General features: G+C 38.1%; 1 protein-coding gene across 2 annotated transcripts in view; it reads left to right on the top strand.

Moving 5' to 3' along the window:
- The first annotated feature begins 20,182 nt into the window (after positions 1 to 20,182).
- LOC124165506 overlaps positions 20,183 to 24,530 on the top strand; it is a 228,823-nt gene continuing 224,475 nt past the window's right edge. For both annotated transcript variants that reach the window (XM_046542948.1, XM_046542947.1), the window contains exon 1: positions 20,183 to 20,738. In XM_046542948.1, the coding sequence (XP_046398904.1) occupies positions 20,610 to 20,738 (129 nt within the window). In that variant the 5' untranslated portion in view covers positions 20,183 to 20,609. The remainder of the gene's footprint in view (positions 20,739 to 24,530) is intronic.

The following is a 24,530-nucleotide window of genomic DNA, read 5'->3' as shown; positions in this document are numbered from 1 at the left end:
TCCATTTTGCGAGGGCAGCTAAGACATCTTTAGTGTCTGCTCCACTTACTTGTGCATGCAGCGGCTATTGAGTTATGGCCTTTACTTTTGTAGAGACATGGCGCCAGTTCGTATTTAAAGAGATTTTGATATGAAAGTCGGTCAGATACTCATAAATGTTTCATATGAAATGCTTCTCTATTCATTGTGTCATTCGACATTCAGCAGGGTCACCATCACAACGTAACACCTATTCTGGCTTCATGAATGATGAGATTTTTAGTGTAATACGTTCGAGCATGTTGCCATCTAAGATATACTTCCCTGAATATTGATGTGTACCTTGATTTCATACTTTTTTGGTAATCCGGTTTAATCTTCAATAATTAACAACATATTAATTATTAGAGTATCTCTTTTGAAATTAAAGTAGACTTTTATTACAACGAATCAGATTATTTTCTAGAGGAAAAGCTAATATTTTTATTATATGTGTTTCAAGTTTGAAGAAAATATTTTATTTTAACGATCATTTTAAAGAGGAGAGGGCTGTTTATTTTTGCAATTAATTTCATCCTTTTATTTAGGAAAAGTGAATGAGATTGCAGCTTCAATGGTACAAATCGATCTCTTTCTATGTGGAAAGCTCCATCTATTTCTTTGTGAGTTATTCTGAATCGTCTCATATTGATAATTTGTATATTGTTTGAGCTGGTTCTCTGCATCCATTTGGTTTCTATCATTTTCAGCAGAAATACTCCCGAAGTTTTCAATATTTACAAAATAAATCATAAAATAAAAATATTCTGGAAATTCTTGCACAGAATCTTTAATCTTACGACCGGTTTCAATAAATTCAAAATAAAATAAAACCGGTTTAAATAAATACATATTTCCGGTAACATTTAATCTATTCTTGTGTTCCAATTCTGAGAGAATGTAACTGGAAAAACTGTCTACGTTTCCAGATATGTTGCTGTTATATTTCAAACCCCCCTTGTGTCGGCTGGAGTTGATGCATTGCAAGTGATTTTCAAAGGAAACCGAAGGAGTGGACCCGAGGAATCCGAAATAACACCGCGAACCTTGGAACTGGAAGGCAAGGGATCTGTTTTCAGGTACGCTGTCCTTCAAGCCTCCCTACCAATCGCCTCCTTTAGGGAATCTCCGGCGTATAAGAATTCCGGACCATTCGCACGTAGTACGCGAGTATTTCACTCGCGACGTCTGTCACCTTCGACCGGGTCGTAAAAGTTTCCGTTTCTGCCTTCCCCGTCCTTTCTGGCGCTTTGTTTCTTTGGCCCTCTCTCTCTCTCTGCGTTCGTTTCACGCGCACGCGGAAGAGGTACTCTCGTGTTATAGCTCCACGTCTTGTTGCGTGTTACGGTCGGGTACGCATCCTCGTCCAATGGTCAGGTACATATCACACCGTCTATGAACTATATACGGTAGAATGGCGATCGATGTGCACAGTTGACGGCGTTCCCTGAAGCATGGTTTGCCATATTGAGGAATGACCTTGACCCTTGAAAAATTATTAGGATAAATTCTACAGATTTTACGTACGTATGAATCGCATTGTGAAGTGTGGAAGTTATCTTAAAGGATTTCGTGTGTGTGTTTGAAGAATACAAGCCACGGAGAAATTTAACTTAATATTGCAATCATTGTCCCTTCTGAAATTTGCGTTTGATATTATCTGGCGTATTTAGTCGATTATGGTCTACTAAATAGGGACGACCCTAGGATTTTTTCAGGCTTTCACGACAAACACTGCGGTTATCAGTTGCGATATCAAGTTTTGGTAATAAACGTTACCGTTCCCAATGTTAAACTTAAATTTGAATACGATATAAATGGTTTTGTGTAACTCACCTCAACCACAATACGATATTCACATAGTAGATATATATTTTCGTACGACTGAGTCACTGCTATGTTTCACGTTCAATATTAGCACGTGTTATTTTGAAAACAGTCTATGATCGTAGAAACGCCCTATTAGTGCAGTGATATTTTTGAGTGTCATGATATTATTTATCTTGCAGATTGACCTAATCTTTGAAAGTGAGACCAGGATCTTCCAACAAAGGGCTCAGCTAAAACCTTAACTTTAGAGTAATGATTGAAATTTACCTGATCAAGATGATATTTTATGTGGCTTGTGATTATGAAAGTACACAAAAAAATTCGTTCGCAACTTTCAACAACATTTTATCGTTGGACCACCCTAATGCATATTGTGCTCCTATATGGCTACCAGACTCTCCTAGCCTAGTTTAAGGGCTTAGCAATTGTTTCGAGTGATGATAAAGAATCAAGCTGGTATATTCTGTTATTTGTTTTCTATTGAAACTACACCAAGAAAATTCATCCGCACGTGCAAATTCCAAAATAATTTCATTGTTGGACGACCCTAATTAAATCCTGGCCTGATTTTTCCACGTAACTTGCATGTTAACTTTATCTCACGTCTAGGCCGCATGATTTGGAAATCGGAATCTAGGATCCTCTGTCGTGTGTTTGAGGTCAAGTATCCTGTGATTTAGGCTCTGTGCTGTGACTGCACGCGCACCTCGTCTCTTCCATTCCTCTTCTTCCCCCGGGGGGAAAGAGCGGGCTGCCATCTCTTCGCACCCTTCAGCCCCTCTTATCCCCTTCGCCGTCCCTGACGCTGTCCATTTGCGCGCGGTCGGGTTGAAGCGAGGGAGAGAAATATGAGACGCCCCCCCCACCATACCCCTCGTCCCCCAACCCCCAGTCACGCTCCAAACCGCTTTTCACCCGACGAATTTTCCCGCGGGTGGCCATGAACTCCGAGATGTGACCCGTCCCACGCATTTTTTTCCGCCTATAGCTCCTGTACCAAGCGGAAACAAGCGAGGAATCGTGCTTAGCTGCTAACCAAGTGGTTTTTTAAGGCGTGTGAAAAGTATGCTGAGGTGTTAATCAAGCGTAGTGATCACTACTTGAGGAGGTAAAGAGATTATCGTATCGATAAAAATGCGCTATGGAGCGGTGTTATAAAATCCGAATATCCAACCGTGATGGAGTGGAAGTTTTCAATGTCGAAATAAATACTTGCAATTTTTTTACGATTATAAAATTCAGTAAAGCTTAGGTTTTAAAGTTAATGCATCTTGAAGATACATGTAGTAACATTGAAATCTAGGGTTTAGTTGTTTTTTTCCAATATGAGCGATGTAATGTCTGGGCTTTTCTCGGCGAATAATGGCAGTGAAAAAGCACACCATGTAAGCTCCTCAACATCTTCTTTTGACATCTTATTCGATGTGCAACTCGCCCATCGTCCTCAGGATTTCAGGAATCCAAACAAATCATCGAACCAAAATCCAATTGGACGCCTGAATTCCTGAAGGTGATGGGTGAGTTGCAGATCGAAACGTCGGAAGGAGATACAGAGGACCTATTCCGGCGTGAGACCTGAGAAAGCAGCGCTATGCTACGGTGCGTTAACAAACGCTTTTAATTATTTAATCTAAAGGCTTAAGACATTGCAGTGCACCAAAGACCACAGTTTTATATTTTTTTATCTAAAAGATATTGCAATATTTAACATTTCCGAATCGATTAGACCGAATAAACTCATGCTCTCTTTACCTTCCTTGTTATATTAACAAACTATTATTCTATAATTACCGATTGCGATAAAATTATCTTAAATTATGTGAACTTTTAAATTTATTTTTTCTATCGGTGTTTGTTGACCAATGTTTTCACGCTAATACACACTAATGAATTTGCATTGCACAGATCGTGGAGCAGAAATATTTGCCGATAAATTTGAGACTGTTTGAACGAAATAATAAATTATGAATAATTTATAAAGCTCTAGAAATTCCTAAACCATATTCCCTCGAAATGTTCGGAGAAATAATTTTCTTTTCCCATTTTTGCTTATTTGCGCTTGTAATTTTTATTTTGAGCATAGACATACTTAGAGAAGATAATAAAATTATGGCAAAGTTGACTAACGATTTGCTATATATTATGAATGAATATTTTAGGAAGATATATGGCTAGGGAAAGATCAAAATACATGGCAGAAGGAAGTGTATACTATAAGTAACTTGCTCCTAATTTCACTATGCCACTGGGGAAAGAAGTTAGATAAGCCTAATAACATGCTGACCACGTTGAGCTGTAAACACTAAAAATGATTTTTTTTTCTCCTGTAGGTATTAGTTAATAACAGCTTTAATATGCTATCAAGCTGGTTTTTGTAAATGTTTTATTATAATTCACAAATCTCCAATGACAAGTATTCGAATAACTCCACAACCACGTTTCAAGAAAAATATTATTTGAAGTCGTTACCTTTTCGTGATTCAGTTGCGACATCTTTCAGTAAATTATATCGCTCTGGTTTGGCTCTCGTTTGAGAATTCTTATTCCTTCTCAGTGACTGAGGGTAAGAATGCGCCTACCGAAAGAATCATGGAAATTATAATTCAGCCTGTTTATCTTCATTGCTTGTGTTTGCATGATTGGGTGAATTCCATGAAAGAAATATTTCAAGTGTTATTTTAATCATCAGTAAAACCCAAATTTTATAATGTAGCTTCATTATAGCAAGAAATAATTCTTTATAGAGCTAATCCGTAATTTAAAATCAGATAATTAACTTTAATGATCTGATGACTAACTATAACAATATTTTGTGCATTGCTGTCAGTGAATTTGGAATTGGTACAGGAGCGTAGCATGAAACAACGAGTATCGTTATCTATAGACTCCAATAAATTGTATATTTTACGTGCCATTACGTTTGATAGTAGATTGTTGTATTTAAATACTGCTACAATTATAATAACTTCAATGTGACTAGTTTTATGAAGGTACAGGAACGTGAAACAAGTAGTTATCGATATGTTATCGATACAATGCAATGAATTACGTATTTACGTGCTATTACTCGCGATAATAATTTGTTGTATTTAATTACTGCTACAATTAAAATGACTCCAAGGTGACCAGTTGGCGTAGTTTTGACATGAATAGGGTTTTAATGGAAAAGTATTTTTTTTAATCGAACAAAAAAAAAACAAAAACGCATAAGAAAATGCCAAATGGAAAAAAAGAGTCATCATAATTCAGCTTTTTTTTGCTCCTCATCATTACAACGATATTTGAGAAGGGTTCCAATTTAATAAATAATTTCCTCTTTATTTTATTTTTTGAAAGCAGGAAGAAAGTAATGTAGACTCATCCTTGGCTGCCATATTTTGCCTCCCCCGTCTTAAGGGTTGCAATTATCCAGAGTTGGCAGCTGAAGCGATCGCCCTCATCCTCACCGATAATTGGGTAGTCATGGAAAGGAGTGAGTTCGGGGGCGGTGGGAGGGGTTGGATGGGCGGGGGAGAAAGGTGACACTGGGTGGCGTCGGCGTTAACCTTCTTTTGATTTGAAGCGCCAGAGAATCCGGAGCGTTACGATCCTTCCCAACAGCCAATCGATTGGACGCCAGGCCTCAACGTGCGACAGACAGTTACTGGTCGATATGGATAGGTTGGAGAAAAAAGAAGAGAGCCACTTGAGGCGGCTATTCACGTAAAGGGAAAGCGGAACAGGTTGTATGAGCAACAATTTTGATGGAAGTTCACCTGATGGTGCAATCCCCTTTTACCCTTCTTTTACGTCCTCTTTTGTTTTGAGTTTGATTGGAATTTTCCCTGAATAGCTATCACAAGTTCTCAATTAATTATGTTTTTGTTTTGTTGCTGGACTAAGAATGGTGTAAAACGGTGAAAAGTATTAACTTATCACGGTTTTATTGACTGTGAGTTAGGCGAAAGAGGAAACCTTTTTCGGCGAATTATGATGGAAATTGATTGGATTGCTAATAATTACCGTATTTTGCTTGTAAAAAAAAGCCTATTATTTCGTGAGAATTTTTCCGCATGCTTCATTTAGGCATGCTTTAAACAGTAGATAATGAGCACAAAGGTAGTACGTATAATTAATATAGTTAGTTATCACGTATGACGAATTTTACTTGGAGATGGAAGAGAAGTAGCGAAGTGTAAAAATATCGTTATCGTATGATTATGCTAAATTGCTTCGATGCATTTTACTCGTGCGTATCGTAACCGAGTTGAGATCAGGGCTAAAATATTATGATTGATCATAGAGTTTTTTTCAGTGTTGAATGATAGTTTAACTAGAAATTCCAATAAATGGTATTAGGTGGCAATATTTAGGTCAATTAAAATTTACGGGAATGAATACGCTACACACATCTCATTAAACCGGTAAACCCCGGTAACTAGGATTAAATAATCAGGGTAAATAATCAGATAATTTATTAAATCTTATTAAGAAAAGTAGCCATGTAGGTCAATTTCTGCTAATCTGGAAAAGTGTTCAATTCTGGTCTTGTTTGTTGTTAGAATAATAAGGTTGCCTACTGATATCGTGTAATATTTAAAAGTGGCGTGCAACTGGGTTTTATGTCTTCGCTGTACATAATACAGTGATTGAATTTGTGTCCATTCAGTTCAATTTAGGAGATAAAATGTGTCAACCAATGGTTTTGGAAAACAAAATCTGCATTATTTCCTATCAACTAAAGTTTATGTGAAAATAGTGTCAGCGTAACTATTCAGGATTGAAGAGTACTTATAGAGGATTTTTATTTGCAAAACCAATCTGAAAAGCTATTTTTACAATATAAAATTGAGCAATATCCAGAAATCAAAAGTAGTATCGAAAACTTCTTGGATAGGTCATAGTAATATCCATAAAATAAATCAATAGCGTGAAGAAAAATACATTTAGATAGTCTAGATGTTCTTATAGGAATGAGGCGATCATGTTTTAAAAGCTGTGGTGGTGAACGAAAGGCTGCCTAGTGTCCCCACTAATTTAGACGTTAAATTTTCTGTTCAGGCAGGTTAGAGTAACTGGCAAAAAGTCAGAGGAAACAGGTTCGCATTCCGGTCTAGGCATATTATTTTTCTTGTATAGATTTTTTTTTGAAGAGGATGAAGTAAACAGTACAGAAGAAGAACGACAAAGTACATGGTGGGTGAGGAGAAGTGGCTTCTAAATGAGATACAAAAGAGACATAAAATATGGATTGAGCGAGTATTAAGCGAGGAGGGGATGTTGAAAACGGTGTTAGAGGGTAGAATGCGGGGTAAACGAGGGAGAGGAAGGAAGAAAAGAGGATTTTTAGGTGTAATGAAAGTGAGTCGGCCTTATCGCAATTTGAAGAGGGAAATAAATGAGGAAGAGGAGACTGCCAGTGTACTTCTTAAATATTCCATGCAACAATACCTACATCGGTAGAATACATAAATAATAATAATTATGTATTATTAATATTAATAATTTAAAAAAAAACTTTTTTTCTTTAATGACAAGTTTAATGACAAGTTTTGTGACAAGTTTAAGAACAAGTATACAAAATAAACATTTTTGTATTTTTATCACTTATTTAGTTAACACAGACCATGCATCAATATGTCCTATTGAGAAAAACATCAGGTACATATTCGTAGCATATCATAAATATTATATTTCGCTAGACAAAAGTGTATATATGATAGTTTCTTTACTTAATAATAATTATTATTATAATAACATTAATAATTATTATTACCATGGATTTTTACGTTATTACGTGCAATTTTGCGTGACTCTGCTGGCCAGTACGCGGTTATTTACTAGATTAATTAAGTCCAACTCCTACTTCCTTGTCTCATTCACGACATGCGAGCAGTCGAGATAATTTCGCGGCAAGTACGTGATTCAGGTTGAAGGGCGCTGGTTGTATTCCCGAGGTATAGAATATAGGTGCTCGCGAGTAATCCGATTCCTCTCGGAATCCATTGAGGAGAGCAAGTCAGTTTGGTAGTAAGCATATCGAATGAGGGGATAAACCGCCTTGCTCTTAACGTATACAGTTAAGAGCAGCCAACCCGAGGTATTACGGACAGAATTAGTCAACCATAGGCCATTGCCCACCTCGGGATCCATTGCGTATCTCTCACTACCATGCAAATTCCTAGTATTGATAACGGCCGATTATCATGATTAATAGGTTTCAACTTTATCTCTTGTGCTGACTATAAAAATCGAAATTGAAATTTCTTTTTGATTAAAAAAAACTATTGAACCACTTATTTTTAAATGCAATCTCTAACTATTTATCGTGAAATCGTTTCTCAGATTTCCGAAAATACTAATTTCAAAGGATCACAAAAACATTTTTTACATTAATTTCTTTACTTTCCATTCATAATTTAAAGTCCACCAGGCTGTGTTCCGTTGAAATATGCTCGTAGTCTATTTTTGACAATGAGTAATGTAATTTTTATTATGAACATAGAAAAATCATTACAAAATTGTTCACATATGTAATTTGTTTAGCAAATCGTATTTTAATGGAGATATAAAATGTCCCCACGGAAATACGTTCACAGTAATGAAGCTGAATATTTTCATAAGATTTGACCCTCGGTTGAAAGTATTCGTTCAATTTGTCTGGATATTTTTACTCCAACTTAACTCAAAAATAAATGGTGCAATGAAGGGGACAAGGGAAAAAATATTTTTTTATATTTTAATTGAAAACAATTCATGAGATCTGGCGTTTCCTGGGTCATATGGTCCATATTTTAGATTTACTCCTTAAAATCAGACAGATGTATGCATAGAATACGACCTCCACCTGTTAGTCCTCGTGTCAATTATACGAGGGTCGTTCTAGGGTCTTTAGAAAAAAGGTAGAAAAACAAATTATTTAAGTTCAACTTTTTTATATTTTCAACTTTAACTTTTTTCAGCTCTGTAAATGTTTATAGTATTTTTAAAGGAATTTTTAGCCGTCCAAAAACGAGAATTTCGGGATTTCCTCAAAATAGGCATTATTTTTTGCGACTATCTACTCTATGGACGTAAACCTTTGTCTGCGATGCTATTTCTTCGAGTTGAGAAATTAGAAGTCGCTGGGGGTCAAATCTTGAGAATACGGTGAATTTTGTAAAAGAAACTTTTTATCTTTAAAGTTTGGACGCATTTCTTGATTTCTATCAACAGCCGGTCCAATAACGATGCATAATACTCTTCTGTTATCGGTTTTCTCTGTTACTAGTAATCGATGTATATTATTCAGCATCCATGCCTAATTCTCGTTGCCATGACCTGACCATCTTCGCTTTCTTTGGAGCCTGTTCACCATCAGCATTCCATTATTTCCACATTTTTTGTCTCTATAGTGTAGTGATGAATCCATATTTTATAAAAAGTTATGAATTGACGGGATACAACCTCAGAATTGCGGCGGAAAAGCGCCAAAACAGCGCCGAAGTTGACCACACGATTTCGCTAATTCTCCACGGCAAGCAAACGCGGCAGCCATTTTACCGAGATTTTTTTCACACCCAATTTTCGTGTAAACTTGAAGCGATTGGGCATTGCGATATGCCTATTGCCTCAACTATATCGCGCAATTTGATTTGTATATTGATTTATTTCGGCGTGAACCCTTTTACAAACAACTGTTTGATGTTTTTATGTTTGATGCTTTTACAAACAACTGTTTGACTAGTCATGAATGCTTCTTACTGGGAAAAATTAATTTATGATAATATGAGTGCAATCCCTATGAAATTGTAAGGAATAATTGAACAACCCTGGTTTGTCAATTATTCATCCGTAAGAATTCCGCAATGCAGGTGCTTAGCTAAAAATCGATATACAATGGGTGAAATGTTCATATCTGATAATTATTTTGGCTGTTACTGTGTATTTGATGCCAATGTGCTGCTGTAATTTTAACCTCATTGTTACGGCATGGAGATATGGCCTGACGTCTTTTGGAGTTTAAGAAATGAATGCTGTTTAAAAATTCAATCCAGCCCTTCTTAGGAAACCTTCCATAGGTGAATAAATGTTTTCATTTCTCGTAATGTAGGTTCTTTATCAAATCTTTCGCTTTTATGGGTTTCATTTCAAATTTGCCTCTTAATATTGAACTTATGGATGTGGAAGGAAAAGCTTAGGTCGTATTTATAAATTAATTCAAGTGCTATGGTATATAGCTATCTCCTTTATAACATTTTTCTCTAACTTTAATTTCTCATGAGAGAGAATTTCCATCTATTTTATGTTCCAAAATTGAATTTTTTTCTTGTGTTCATCAATTATTCGATTGAATTTCAAATGAAAGAGTCTCTGATATTTTTTTCATCTGTCGAACTTTTGCAATAAGAAAGGCAATAAAAATTGATCACAAAACCAGGGATGTCGTCCTTCAAAATACCAGCGGTAACCTTTAAGGTCCTTGCCACATAAAGGACGAAAAAAGTTCTCAAAATATAGGCCAACAGAAATATCGTGAATGTTACATCTCCTCCTTAGGACACTAAACTATATCGTTTCATCGGTAGTAAATAGTGCTTTTTCATGAGCAATTTTGACCTAAGATATAGGATAGCTAAAAATAGGTGGTGGGCTCCTATATAGATAGTGAGCGTCGAACGATGTTCAGCGGTGGTTATTGATCATCAAAGTGGTTAGTGATCGTAAAATATGGTGTATTTATGTATTTTCCTTCAGATTCGGAGAAAACGTAGTGGTGGCATTGTTACTTATAGATGTATTTTTTACCTTTAATTCGTCCATGGTCGAGATAAAATTTTCAAATGGAAGGCTTTTTTTACTTATTTTGCAGTCGAATTAAGCTGTATCCTATATTTTAGATTAAAATTGTGTAAAAATTACAAAATATTTTAAATAAAACATAAATTGAATTCAGAAGGATTCTTTCCACATTTCAAAGGAAAAATTATCTCAAGGCTAAAAATATTAAATGTAAAAAAAAAAGCCTATTAATGCAACCCGTATTTATCCCTTGCCGCTACCTTTTAGGGGCCCCTCTATTTGTAGCTTTGATCACGATATTAATCATTCAATCATGGAAGTCAATGAATCAATGATGGACTTTGAGTAAATACACTTTGTAATAAATATCTGAATATTTTACGTCACTACCATGCCAGTGGTCTCGGTCGGTCACGTGAGGATTTTATTTTAGCCGAGTCATTCCAGGTATTTCTGTACCTGCACATTGATATTGTTTGGATTTGATGTTGAAAACTTTCGAAACCCATTCGTTAGACCTTCAAAAAACGGTTCTCTATGGCCATTGACAAAGTTGTTATGACATTATAGGAATATCAAAGGTCGCCATTGCATCATGAGTTGTCAAACTATTGACGAGGAAAAGCAACAATCATAGATTTCAACAAGTGTCCTGTTTTTTTTCTTAGGAGAGTATTTTGCCATGGTGCCTATATTAAAATGTATATTATTCTAGTTTATTTTATTTCAATTGTTATCACTATGCTTTGCAACATCTCGCCAAAATATTTAATGATGGAGTTGATGAATGAGCAGCCAAAGTATGGAAGTAGTGATTCCTATTTATAGGTAATGAAGGGGCTGATGGCTTTTCGTTATTTAATGGACTTTATAGTTCGACAAGATCGATTTAAGGTTGCGCTATTGTGTGGTTGTAACTATTATTTCGAAAAATGTGCACAATTCGTTTTTTCGTCGCGCTATAAAGGCTTGGAAACATTTAATTTTAACATAGCTATCGTAGTCATTTTTGTATCAACACATGGACATAGTTTGCGATTGAACATTTTCCGATTCCTATGTTAATTTTCCTTGGAACTCAGGGTAGAGAAATGTGGAGATTCCCGGAACATTTGAGAAGGAATTCCTACTTAGAAAACGGTTGCGCATTCCGCTCACTATCCGAGAGGTTGAATCCACTCCTCCGCAACGGATTTCTCTAGCTTCTTTGCCTCACCGCCCACGCTCTGTCAAGTGGTCGCGAATATTTGGTGCAAAAACCAATAAACAATTGAGTATGAGGAGGAGGTGATAGAAAAATATAGGGTGTACTTACTGTGCATACAAATATATAGGTAGGTTATTCCATGTATCTCTATTTAATCAGATTCATAACAATGTACGAGGTGTAATCACCTTGTGCATTCGAACCGTTCAACGGATCGAAACGAAAAAAATTGACATTTTGCGAGACATCTAAAGACAAAAACGAGAGGTGTTGCGTTTTTTTTTCGTCAAGCCGTTACTTAGCAGCAGCGGTATGTGTCTTAAATTGGACAGAACCTGGACAGATGAAGATTCGCGAATTCGCGAAGGAGACGACAAGTACATATTTTCGACAATATTGACAATACTAATACCTTCGTAGAGGGTAAAAAATGTTAGCATTACAGCTTAATGTGATTGATATTAATTTAGTGTGGCAATTCACGTTCTATTTATCCTTTTGCGATTTTTTCCCTTTATTACGTACTCATTACCATACGTTTTATGCCACAGTGTAATTCTTAAGCTTGTACGAAAATAAACTTTTTGTTTCAGATTTCTCAATAACCTTATGAGTATGTGCTGCGAGGAGAATCATAAGGTGACATTCAAAATTGGTGATCTCACTATCGAAATATTTTACACATTGGTGAGAGTTTAAAAAAGGTGTCTGTCTTTATTTGAATTAAGGTATTCTCTTATGTGCTAGTCGTCTCCTTATGCGTTTGTGTCGAATGCTGGACATGGAGGTTTGTGGCTTTTGTTCGCGTCACACGGTCGCAATCTATCGCGTGTGGTCCCTCGTATTTTTTGCACTGACGCCGAATCGTAAAATATGAATGAAGCGAAGAGAAAAAAATGAGCGAGAGATTATCAGCCAAGATAAAAATGTTTTCATTCCAGCTCACCGCTCCGGGGGCGACCATAACCTGCCCAACGAATTCAACCGAGCTCATTGACGCCACTGGCGTGAGATTTGGTGGCAAACTGCTGTGTCCCTTTGCATGCGGGTCCATTCCGCCCTCAAAACTGGACCCGATGTATTCTTTCACATTCTCACCCCTGACATTTTCATGGATGTTTGTGAAAGGCGATATCTTTCATCTCTATTTCCTCGTATAGTTTATTGCTAGCCGAAAAAAGCCTATAGAAATTCAATGGGGAGTAAAAGATAGCGAACATATTTTAGTATATTCAGTTCGTTTATGTTTCCCCGTTTCCTAATAAAAGTGCACATGTTTCAACGCATTTTTTTTCTAGTTCAAAGTCGTATTGATTACTTATTAGCACTTATCTTTGGTCCCTGCCATGCGTTGAGAGTTTAATCCTTCGCCTTAGTAAATTACCTGTTATCCAATCAAGTACCTAAGCTTACATAGGTTACCTGCGTGGAAAAACAGCAGTAAGTTTGGGAAAGTAAAGCTTTTATGCTGTCATTTTTTTGCATTTAAAAATTTTGGAATAATATTTCACGATTCGCCTTAGATATAATCTACATATTGATGAAAAAACGAAAATAGATATGAAGGCTAACTTTGGTTGGAAGATTATCATTCCCCAGTAACAAAAATTATAGCGTACAACGGTGTTTTGATGTTTGCGATTCATTTTGGGTCATGAGATATTTTAGTACTTTAAAATGCATGCATTGAACGAATCCGGTGTAGGTGTTCTCGATATCTCTTCTTATGGAATTGACTAGACCTCGTATCTAAGATGGTAATTTCTCAAATAGCGCCTCGTGATTATTCTCTCAGCACATACTCAATTAGGTTATTTAGAAATCGGAAACAGATTTATTTCCTTATTGACTTAATTATTGCTCCACACCGAAACATTTTCTATAATGGATAGTTGATTTAACACATTTTCTTCTCATATTGGCGCTGAGATTTTCATTAATTTTATGCTTAAGAAAGATGCGAAAAATTTAGATATATTTTAGAATATACGTATGAAACCACATTTGAACATCTTATGAAGTCCTCCTCGTGCTTATAATAGTACCGTATAGAAATACACCACAGGATTCTCCAACCTGCAGACGATCATCTCATTGTTTTTTTTTATAACGGCAAGCATATGGTATTTCCATTTTGGCACTACCCATTTTCCCGAATCATGTGATGATGGTCTGTACATTTAAAATACTTCTACGCTACGTCGCCATGATATTTGGTAAATGAGGACCTAGCCTGTCTCTGTAGCGTTTGAGACGTTTAATTAGTTTTGAACGTAGGTTTTCGCTGCGAGAGGCATCGTTGCTAACGGCTTCCGGCTGTAGCTGCGTGTTGCGCTTTGTCGCGAAAGCTTGCACGACAAAGCGCAACACGCAGCTGCACCCGGAAGCCGTTAGCAACGTTTAACTAGTTTTAAATTTAAGTATATAAAATATTTAGGCTAGAATATTCCGAGCCCTTAATTAATTATGTAGCTGCATAGTGCCTCATGGTAACCACTTACAGTAAACTGGAAACATACTGGCACTAATTGGAAAATTCCATTATAAATGAATGTTAAAGCCGTCAACAAAGTTGCGCAGGGAACGATTTCCGATTATGGCATTTTCAACTAAAAAGTGGTTTTGACGGTGCAATATCGGAGCAATATATTCTTACTCCTCTTTCATACTCATGGCTGGAATATAATTTCCCCAGGGTCGGGTTGGTTGGAAGTGTTGCAGAAGATTTTATTGATATGGCGCGCGAGAGAACACGTTATCAGAAGGGAGAAAATGCATTATATATACGTGATTCGCATGAACGGTGATAAAATACTGTACTATAAGCCAAATTTTCAGACCACAATATTCCCTGTGCTTAATATTTTTCATGTGCAACTGCTTCTTTGTAACAGCTTTCAAAGGTATTTAATTTTAATATAAATCACTCATAAGTCATTATGAGTCTTTTGTAAGTAGGCTTTTGCTGTTTTTGGACGCATTAAGTAAATAAATAAAGTTTCACATAGAATGAATGTTAAAGCTCGGGTTCTCCACCACTTCAATGAAAAAAGTTCTTCAACTTCAGCTAAATCAATACGGTAATGGCATCATATGTTAGTAATTCGAACTATAAATTTGTTTTCGCGGGGTAGCATTTTCTCCTCTACCATATATACCAGGGGCTGGAATAAAACTTCCCTCTCAAGGGACGCTGGAACTGTTTGCAGCAGATAACAGTGCATCTAGCGCGCAAGACTAAGATCACGTTATCAGAGGAGAGAAAGTGAATATATACGTACTTCTCTGGACGGTCATAACGATCTGTACTATTGGTCAAATATTCAAACATAAATACGTATTTCCTGTTCCTAGCTAATAAGTTACATAGCTACTGCTTCATTGTTACCAATTTCAGGAGGTTTAATTTAAATGAAAATCACTCGTAAGTCATTAAGGTATATGATTTTTTCCCTTCCCGGCGTATGATACTGGTGAAAGCTTCTCGAGTTCTCCAACGGGTGGGTTTATTGTAGGCCGACGTTTTGATAGCTGCCGATGCCATCGTCCCTGGTGCATGCCGGGTATAGTCTACGGGGCAGAGGTACTTATCTAAATGTCGGCCTACAAGCAACTCACCCGGTAGAAAACCCGAGAATATTTCACCAAGTCATTAGTTCTTTGTAATTGGTATTGTGCTGTTTTTGGCCTGTATTATATAAATATAAAACGATTCACATTTAAACATTCTCTACAGTAAAAATTATCTTTAACCTTCAGCAAAATCACGACGGTAGCGATATTATATATTCGTAATTCCCACTAAAAATTTGTTTTCGTGAGGTAGAAAATTCTCGTTTCCCTTCTATGCTTGTGGCTGGAATAAAACTTCCCTGGGGAGGAACTGTTTGCAGCATCAGATAATTCTGCATCTGGCGCGCGAGACTCGGATCACGTTATCAGACGAGAGAAAGAACATTTGTACGTGATTTGCGTGAACGGTGATAAAATGCTGTAATTTACGCCAAATATTTATGCCTCAAAATGTAGATAATAATTTACTCGGCTACTGCTTCATAGTAATCACTTTCAGCCAAGTTTAATTAAAATTAAAATCACTCCTAAGTCGTCATGAGTCCTTTCTAATTGGCAATGTGATGTTTTTAGACTACATTGAATAAGTGAAAATATAGGTAAATCATAAAAAAATATTGAAACATTCTCTCCGATAAAAATTCTCAATAATTTTAGGCAAAATCTCGACGGTAACAATATACTACGCTGGTAATTTCAACTAAATATTTTTTAAATGGGGTAGTATTTTCTCGTTTCCCTTCTATCCTTGTGGCTGAAATTAAACTTCCCTGGCGGAGGGGCGATGGAACTGTTTGCTACAGATATAATTGCATGTGGCGTGCGAGACTTGGATCACGTTATCAGATGAGAAAAAGTGCATTTTTACGTGATTTGCGTGAACGGTGATAAAATGCTATACTATAGACTAATTATTCAGGCCTCAATATTTCCTGGGCTTAATAATTTACAAGGTTACTTCTTCATTGTAACCGATTTCAGCAAATTTTAATTTAAATGATAATCACTCATAAGTCATTATGAGCTCTTTGTAATTGGCCTAATGCTTTTTTATGGACTGCATTAAATAAATTAATAACGATTCTTATTTAAACAATCTCTTCAATCTTCAGCAAAATCTTGACGGTAACGATATCTTATATTCGTAGGTCTTGTAGTAGTTGGGCAGCATGTTCTCCTCTCCCTTCTATAATTGTGGCTGAATTAAAACTTATCTGGGTAGGGGCGATGGAAATGTTTGCAGCAGCAGATAAAATGGCATCTGGTGCGCGAGACTCGGATCACGTTATCGTATGAGAGAGAAAGTGCATTTGTACGTGATTCGCGTGGACGATGATAAAAGGCTGCGGATCTGCAAGAAGGGTTTGGAAGGGTCGAGGTTATTTTTTTTGCGACGGTTGTTTTGTGTGGTTGAGGGTGGGCGTATTCCCAAAAGGGCACGGAATGAACGCGTTGTGTTCGAATGGGAGTGGTTTCGGTACAGTACAGTGATGGGAGAGGTTTGGTGGCGTGAGATTGGCAAAAGAGGTTACCCCAGGATGGATGGCGGTGGTGCAGTTGAAGGGTTGGAGAGGAACGGGTTGGGATGGGAAGTCGGACTTTGGGGAGGGCTTTGGTCGAGAGAGGGAAGGATGAAGGGCTATAGGAGATAGATGAGGAAGGAATGGAGTTGAAATACCCACTTAGGCAGTGTGTGCGAAACGGCCATTTTCTCTGCCTCGCACTGAAATTATCTTGAAGCCGCTTTAGAAGACGAATCACTCCTGCTCGACGGGACGTGTGTCGTCTTTTATCGTAAAGTATTGTGCAAGCCAGTGGCGTAGCGTAGGGGAAGATCAGGGGGGTCCGGGCCCCCCCGAAATATAAAAACATGATTAATTTCCTTCATAAAAGAAAACAAAATTTTGAAAAATCCTGTGTGCTAAAAATTTAACGGTAAATCTTGGAGAAAAAAGTATAGCGACAATTTTGTGGCTAATTTTCTGATCTGCAGTTTTGGTCTGAGCAATTTTTATCATAAAACTAACCGTTTGGCCAAAAAATGCAGAAATCCCATTTTGTGACTTTTTAACTTGAATAGAATTTTTTGCACACACGGGATCGATGGGGAATTTTCAGTATTTCATGAGAGTGGTATCCTTAACGTCCATGCAAATTTTCAGCTTGCTGGGAATTTACGCAAGGGCCAATGTCCATTTCGACCGGGCTTATTGTTGACTTAAAATTTTGAAATGTTTTACAAAAAGTGTTAAAATTGTAAAAAAATTAAGTTTGGATTGAGCGAGCAACCTTTTTTGCAATTAGATAAAATTATGACTTTAATTGATATTTTAGACCAAATAGACATCCAAGGTCTTTTTAGTTACGGAGAAAATGACCTTTAATAGTGTCGCTGAAAGCTCTTGTGTGGGCAGGGCAACCCGCAGTACTCCGATTCATTTTACGCTATGCATGCAATAAATGACGCAAAAAAGAGATTTTTGCGGCCAAAAATGTGGAAATTATGTGTAAAAAAGTCGAGGGTAGTCACGAAGATAGTAGAACGCTAAAGGGCAAAAATAAAAAAAGATGATATTAACCGATTTGGAAAGGCAATCATATTTGTAATACCATCTGGTTGCTCAAATATTTCCGAATACTTATATAATGATAATAATAATAATAAACATTCATTATCATGGACTCATAGGTACTCTAGACATTGATAACGGAACAACCAAAATAATACATTTACATAAGCAACAGGTCAATAAAAGAATGAAAAAATACAACTAAAACTACTGAATAATGTAAACCCATAGATGGAATAGGCAATACAACTATATTAGAGTGAATGAAAATACAACAATACAAAAATACAATAATAAATTTCTATTTTCATTTTGGCATGTTGGAATTTATTACTTTGAAAACTTTTCTTATAAAAATTGCCAAGGATTCACATGTTTTAAAATCATCCGGCAGTGAATTTCAGTTGCGGGAAACTACGATCGATTCATGACATATCTCTGTACGGTGATGTGGGATCAATTGATCCGACAGGTGTGCTCTTGTAGAAGGTTGTAATAAATTGCTTTTTAATACAAAATGTCCAACAAATAAGGCGCACATCCAGACTTAAGAATTTTTTTATTACGATTCGCTCCTAGAAAAACGTCGCAAAACGCGGCACCCTAGTGGTCGTTAATAGAGGTTTCAATGCATTTGGGAAAGTTTCCCCCCATTTGTGATGTGACGTCTCTTCAAAGTTTTGCCTGTGAGCCAGTGGAGTGAAGGCCTCAAGTGAGAGTTTCTGCTCTTCAGTACATGCTTCGGAGAGAAAAAGTGACCTCTTCATTCAGCGACTCAATCGTAACATGGGAACAAATATTTGGGATAGTAGCCACCCACTCTCAGAGATCACAAGGCTGTCGCAGTAGACACGAAGAATACCACGTATCACCCACAGTTATGAACGGCCTGAGTGACGTCGACGACTTTCCTCGTTCCGTACGTGCCATTTAATATGTTTTAGATCTTTCACAAACGGCAGTTGAAATTACTCCCAGAAGGACTTTCCTCTGCGAAAGTTTATTATGTCTCAAAGTTGGGTTATCCGTCGTCGAATACCGATCAAGAACAATGATTTATCCTCTGTTGAATTTTAACACATTACGAACTCCTACGAACATTACGAAGGGTTTACTCCACTAAAGGTACTACGCTGGCAAGTCCGCGGTTATTTCCTGTCATAATATAGGCATAAGTCGATTCAATCAGTGATAAACTAATAGTAGTATTAACTGACTGAGGATTATTGCGTGTAAATCTGTCAAAACATATTATATAGTATACGATTTTTTGGAAATAATTGGAAGTAAGTTGTGTTAACAGGTACTTTTCAATTTTTTTGCAAGATCACTTGTTAGCTTCAGATCCTGAGTGGGATGTATGAACTAATGTTAGGCATTTTTTATTCGTCGGCTGGAAAATTGTGACAGGCTAGTCGTAGTAAAACCGTTTTGTAGGTATTGGGAAAAAATTTTGTCTAAACTTATTAAGGAAACGGTTTTCTTTTTGAAAATAAACTGGAAGAGAATCGCGCGTACAGTGTTCAGTATTTTTGCAAGATCGGGCGTTTGCACTGGATTTGGAAAGGGGATCAACATCTGCATACTACCCCGCATGCCGCCTAAAAAGGCGTGTGGCTGAAGGTGTTAGGACAACAGCCGTTTACATGTTAAAATCAAATGCTCAAACAAAATTAAGACAAGCATTTATTAAATTCATGATGAAAGAGCACAAATGGTAATTTCCATAATTATTAATTCCAAAACTCAGCAACCGACTCTCGTTTCAACGCATTGTTTCATTGACAATGGGTTGGCTGTTGAGTTTTGGGATTAAAAAGTGTGGAAATAACCATTTGTTTTCCTCATCATGGATATATCGAACTTCTACCTAATCAAGCCAGAAACGATATTATACATTCGTTAAAGTCCTTTATGATTTGGGGATATGGCTTTTGTGAAAGATCGGACGTTTTCACTAGATGGCGAGATGAGACGTTGCTACAATGGTAGTGAATTTTTATCCTGCCAAGTATCCAAGGTGCGTTCACTACTTGTCACGGTTGAGGCATGGAGGGTGGGGCACGTAAAAGTAGGGGAAGGGGGAGGGGTTTTAGTGCGGTGTAAGGGGTGGGGTGGGTGAGGCGCCAAGTAGTGAGGGGGACCCTGTGGTTTCCCCTCCCCACTACACATCTATCTCTCTCTCCTCCCCGCCGTGCTTCTCCGCGCGCCGACCTCCGCCGTCTCTCGCGCCGAGTCCTCGCAGTCGTTCGCCAGCCACCTCCCGGCGCGTGTGCGTTCAAACTCCCGACGTCCTCCTCGCGAAACACGGGACTGCTATCCCCCCTCTCTCCCTCCGTATCGCATCTCCGCCGAATTAGTAGGTCTCCCCTCTCCCCGCAAACTAATCCGATCCCTCTCGATGATGGTGAGGCCCCTTGGGTAGCGGTAGCAGGCAGGCCATTTTTTTCATCTCTTCATATCCTCCTTCAACCCTGTCTCCCTCGACCACCGCCGCCCCACCGCCTGCCCTCGTGTCCCCCTCTGCCAGAGGGAGATAGCCGGAGAGGGCGCTGTCTCCGCTCGATGAAGCCTCCGCTCCCGCCCTACGCCCCAGAACGGACCGCCCTGCCGCCTCCTCTGCCCCCGACCGGAGGCGGCGGAGGGTTGCCATGGCGACTGGCCACGAGGGGTCCGCCGCCACCACCTCCGCAGCCGTCGTCACTACCACCGCCACCGCCTCCAACGCCTCCGCCGGAGATGCTGTCTCCTCTGCCGCCCACACGGTCGCTGCTCACGCGGTAAGAGTCTGCAGATGGGACGGCCTTCCGGAGGTGGGCGCCCGCTGGGATGTGCCCGTCCACACCGGCGTCGCGTCGGTCGTGACCTCCTTCCGCCCTCGGAAGTGGCGGGGAGATTGTTTTTCGCGGTTTCTGGCGGTCCCCGGTTGGTCGTGCTGTGAGCGGATATGTTTGCGGAGTGGTCGTTGATGTGTGAGCTTCGCTGTCGTCCCAGGAGATTAGATCTGCTCTTTTTTAGTTTTGGGAAAGTATGTGACGAATTGCTTGAGTATTTTACTCTAGACAACACACCACCTCTGCGCATTGTTCGTTGGTGTGTGAACTTCGTTGTCGTCCCAGGAGATTATATCGACTCGTTTTTAGTTTTGAGGAAGGGTATGTTGCGAAGTGCATAAGTATTTTGCTTTAGACATCGCAAACCTCTACGGAATGCTCGCTGATGTGTGAATTCTATAGACATCCCAGGAGATTAGAGCTACTTGGCGAATTGGTATAGTATTTTCGTAATAGAATACATTCCACTGCAGAATTTGCGAATGAAACGTTACTGTGCAAATTTAGTTGTCGTCCCAAAAGGTTAGAGGCACTCGGTTTTAATTTGGGGCAAGTAAGTGGATAAGTGTTAAACTATTTCATTTAATAAATCGCACAACTTTTCAGAATGCATGGAGCGTCAGGTGATGTGTTAGATCCGTTGTCTCCCCAGCAGATTAGAGATACTCGGTTTTAGTTTTGGAGACGTAATATGGGAGAATTGCCCAAGTATTTAGCGCAATTGCGTCCTCCGATATGTGAATTCCGTTGTATCAGGATATAAATAAATATAAGGTGTAAGTTTTGTAAAAATACTATGAAAACTTCACAAACATGGAACCATTTTCTCGATCTCGATATATTTTTAAATCTTACTAAATTTGATGGTTCAATTTTAATATAAAGTGGGATGAATTTAATCTGGCGATCAGTTATTAACACTGCAGCTAACTGAATGATACCACAAATCATAAATTTATCTTAAGGAAAGAGAAAACCTCTCATGGCAACCCTCTCATTTATCATTCTATTCGAATGTTTATTTGCTTTTGGCATGTGGTATTTTGTGAACATGTTCATTCATTCCGGGTTGGAAGGTCAGTTTTTTTAATTGTGATTAAGTGAGGGTCGGTAATTAGGTGAGAATAATCTTCGCATTGGCGTGAATATGAAGCAGGGAAAATCCAATATTCTTTCTATAAGTATAGTCACTCAAGGCTACTAAAAGCAATAAGTGTAGTGTGAAACCTAATCTACAAATGGAATAGGAGTTCCCACTAACGCTGGCTATTTTGTGTTTGAATCCAGAACATCACGAAATTACACACCTGATGTCTGTTGATTCTTAGCCCAGAAAAAAAATGACGCGGGTCAATATAAACAGGCCTTGATCTACAAGTTAATTTCACCATCATAAACTGGATTTATAGGATTGGATTTATTAAGACTTTTGAGTGTCTTCCATTCAATCTCTGTTTAAACTTGCATCTCTTTTCATCTGCTGGAAGTTATTTTATGTCTGAGCGATGCAGTACCCCTGGGGAAACATAGGATCCGGTGTAGGAGAAACATTTGTGGTACCAGATAATTGGTCTAGTAAATGGTCTTATCTTGAAACCAGTGTAGACAATGAGTGTGAAAGCTGCATAAGGGCCAAAAAATAAAAGTACCATTTCTGGGGGAAGTGCTCAAAGATCAAAAGACACTTTAGGCCTCATTCAGTTAGATGTTTGTGGCCCACTAGACCAAACATCCTTTGGAGGACATCGATATTTTGCCACCTTGATAGACGATAAGACACGGTTCACATTTGTAGCCCAATAGCGCTGATATTCCTGAAAAATCATACTTTATATAGGATATAACTAAACTATCGTCATCAAGTTAGCGATTTATAACACAAAATTCTATAGAGGCGAGAGATAAAGCAAAACTGATTGCATACGTGGGTATTTTCCTATGGGAAGACGGTAATCGCGAATTCATTTATGATTTGATTGTTTAATTGTGATGATTTCATTTGGCGATAATATCCTTAGGATTCACCTAAAAATTTACACGGAGAAACCAAATTTGCTACCTATTGCTCCATTCACACGATGCTGCATAATAGGATCAGTGCTGTATGAAACCTTATCATCTAATGGAGTAAGATTTCCCATTAACGCTGAACATTTTGTGTCCATCCTTTTCGTAAAACCCACGTGATGTACTCACCCCTTCCCCTTGAAAATTCCAACCTGATTTTTTTCTGTCTTCGACCCTGATTTTAAGTCCATAGCCTATCTGTGTAGAATACCATACAGACCATTAAGCAATAAATTGCCAAAAAACTAAATATCCTAAAAGCGGTATGCATACTCACGAAATTGGTAATCACCGTCATGAAATCCCATTTAATAATACCTCATCCAATGGGAGCTTTTAAATCCATATCGCTGTTCAAGTTTTGAAAGAACAAGAGCTACAACCCTCGCAAAAATTTGCTCATCAAGGTATTTACGACCTTGCCTAATACCCAACATGAACCATTTTGCTTATTTTCACCCAGATAGCTTTATGATTGCGATTTTGAAGATAGTTTGGTGTATCTCTCCAATGCTCATCTTTAGAAATACAGTGAAATATTTTGGTGATGCATCAACATGTTTCTTTCCGAATGACCCGTAGCCATATACTACACTGTGTGGTAACGAGGTCAGAATCTTATGTTGTACAATTTCTACGAGTGGCCTTGATGGAAAGGATGAATCTTCAGGGAAAGCATTTTTTAAGATTATGGATATTTAAATTATCTATAGCATGCCATTTACTGTTCCTTTTATGATAAATGCGATTTACAGAATGTGGGCGTTCGTATTGAATTTCCGTTTCGCGCCCGCCTCTTTACGTCAGTGGGACTGTATCGACTAAATCTATTAATTTATTGAAAGCTTCATATTTTTGTCAATTCGGAAGGAAAAAGGGGAACGGATTTTCTTCTAGAGCCTCATACGCCTAGAATGGTAGGATTGTGGAGATCGGGTGGGTGTGATGGCTAGAGTGCTGGCTTCCCACCCCGTGGGTTTGGGCTCTAATCCCGGCGGTGGCAGAGAATTTTCGAAGACTGCCCGATCCCAGCTTGAATGTTGAGTGGAGGAAATTTCAAGCGCAGCACTCCGTCCGTCGGATGGGACGTTAAGCCGTGGTCACCTTGGCGCCTTTACTTAAGAACATGCTAATGCCGACGCTGGGTTTCTCTCCACCCTTCCTTACCTAACCTTCCCTCATGGCGAAAATGACCTAAGCTGTAGGTCGCCTATTCCAAATACCATACCGATATGATGTAGGCGTACGGCTACGGTGGGAGGAAATGGGTTTAGGGAAAAATGAGAATTATATTTGAGGCAATCAGCATTATTGAGGAAACCTATATCCAACTGCTTCTCGCCAAAATTTCTTAATATCCCCTGAACAACTAATTTGTACACTTCCAAACAAAAATATAAAAATTGTAAACAATGTCCAAGCTTTTAAAAAAATAATTTGGATATCAAAGTGGAATTAAAAGCATATTACATTCCGAAGAAGAGATAAGCCTTTAAGTTTAAGCATCAAAATACCTCATGTGGCAACAGCAATGGTTTCATGGCATGTAGCACATATAAACTAAATAAAAGGCTTACCGGTGTAGAACAACACAAAACGAGGCAATTCGAATAGAACCACTATTCTAATCACAATATATAATAATAATAATTAAGATTTTAATTTCAATGC

This window comes from Ischnura elegans, chromosome 9, assembly GCF_921293095.1.
Source record: "Ischnura elegans chromosome 9, ioIscEleg1.1, whole genome shotgun sequence".
NCBI lineage: Eukaryota > Metazoa > Arthropoda > Insecta > Odonata > Coenagrionidae > Ischnura > Ischnura elegans.
Note: the sequence above shows the minus strand (reverse complement) of the source record. Positions and strands in the feature narration are given on the sequence as shown.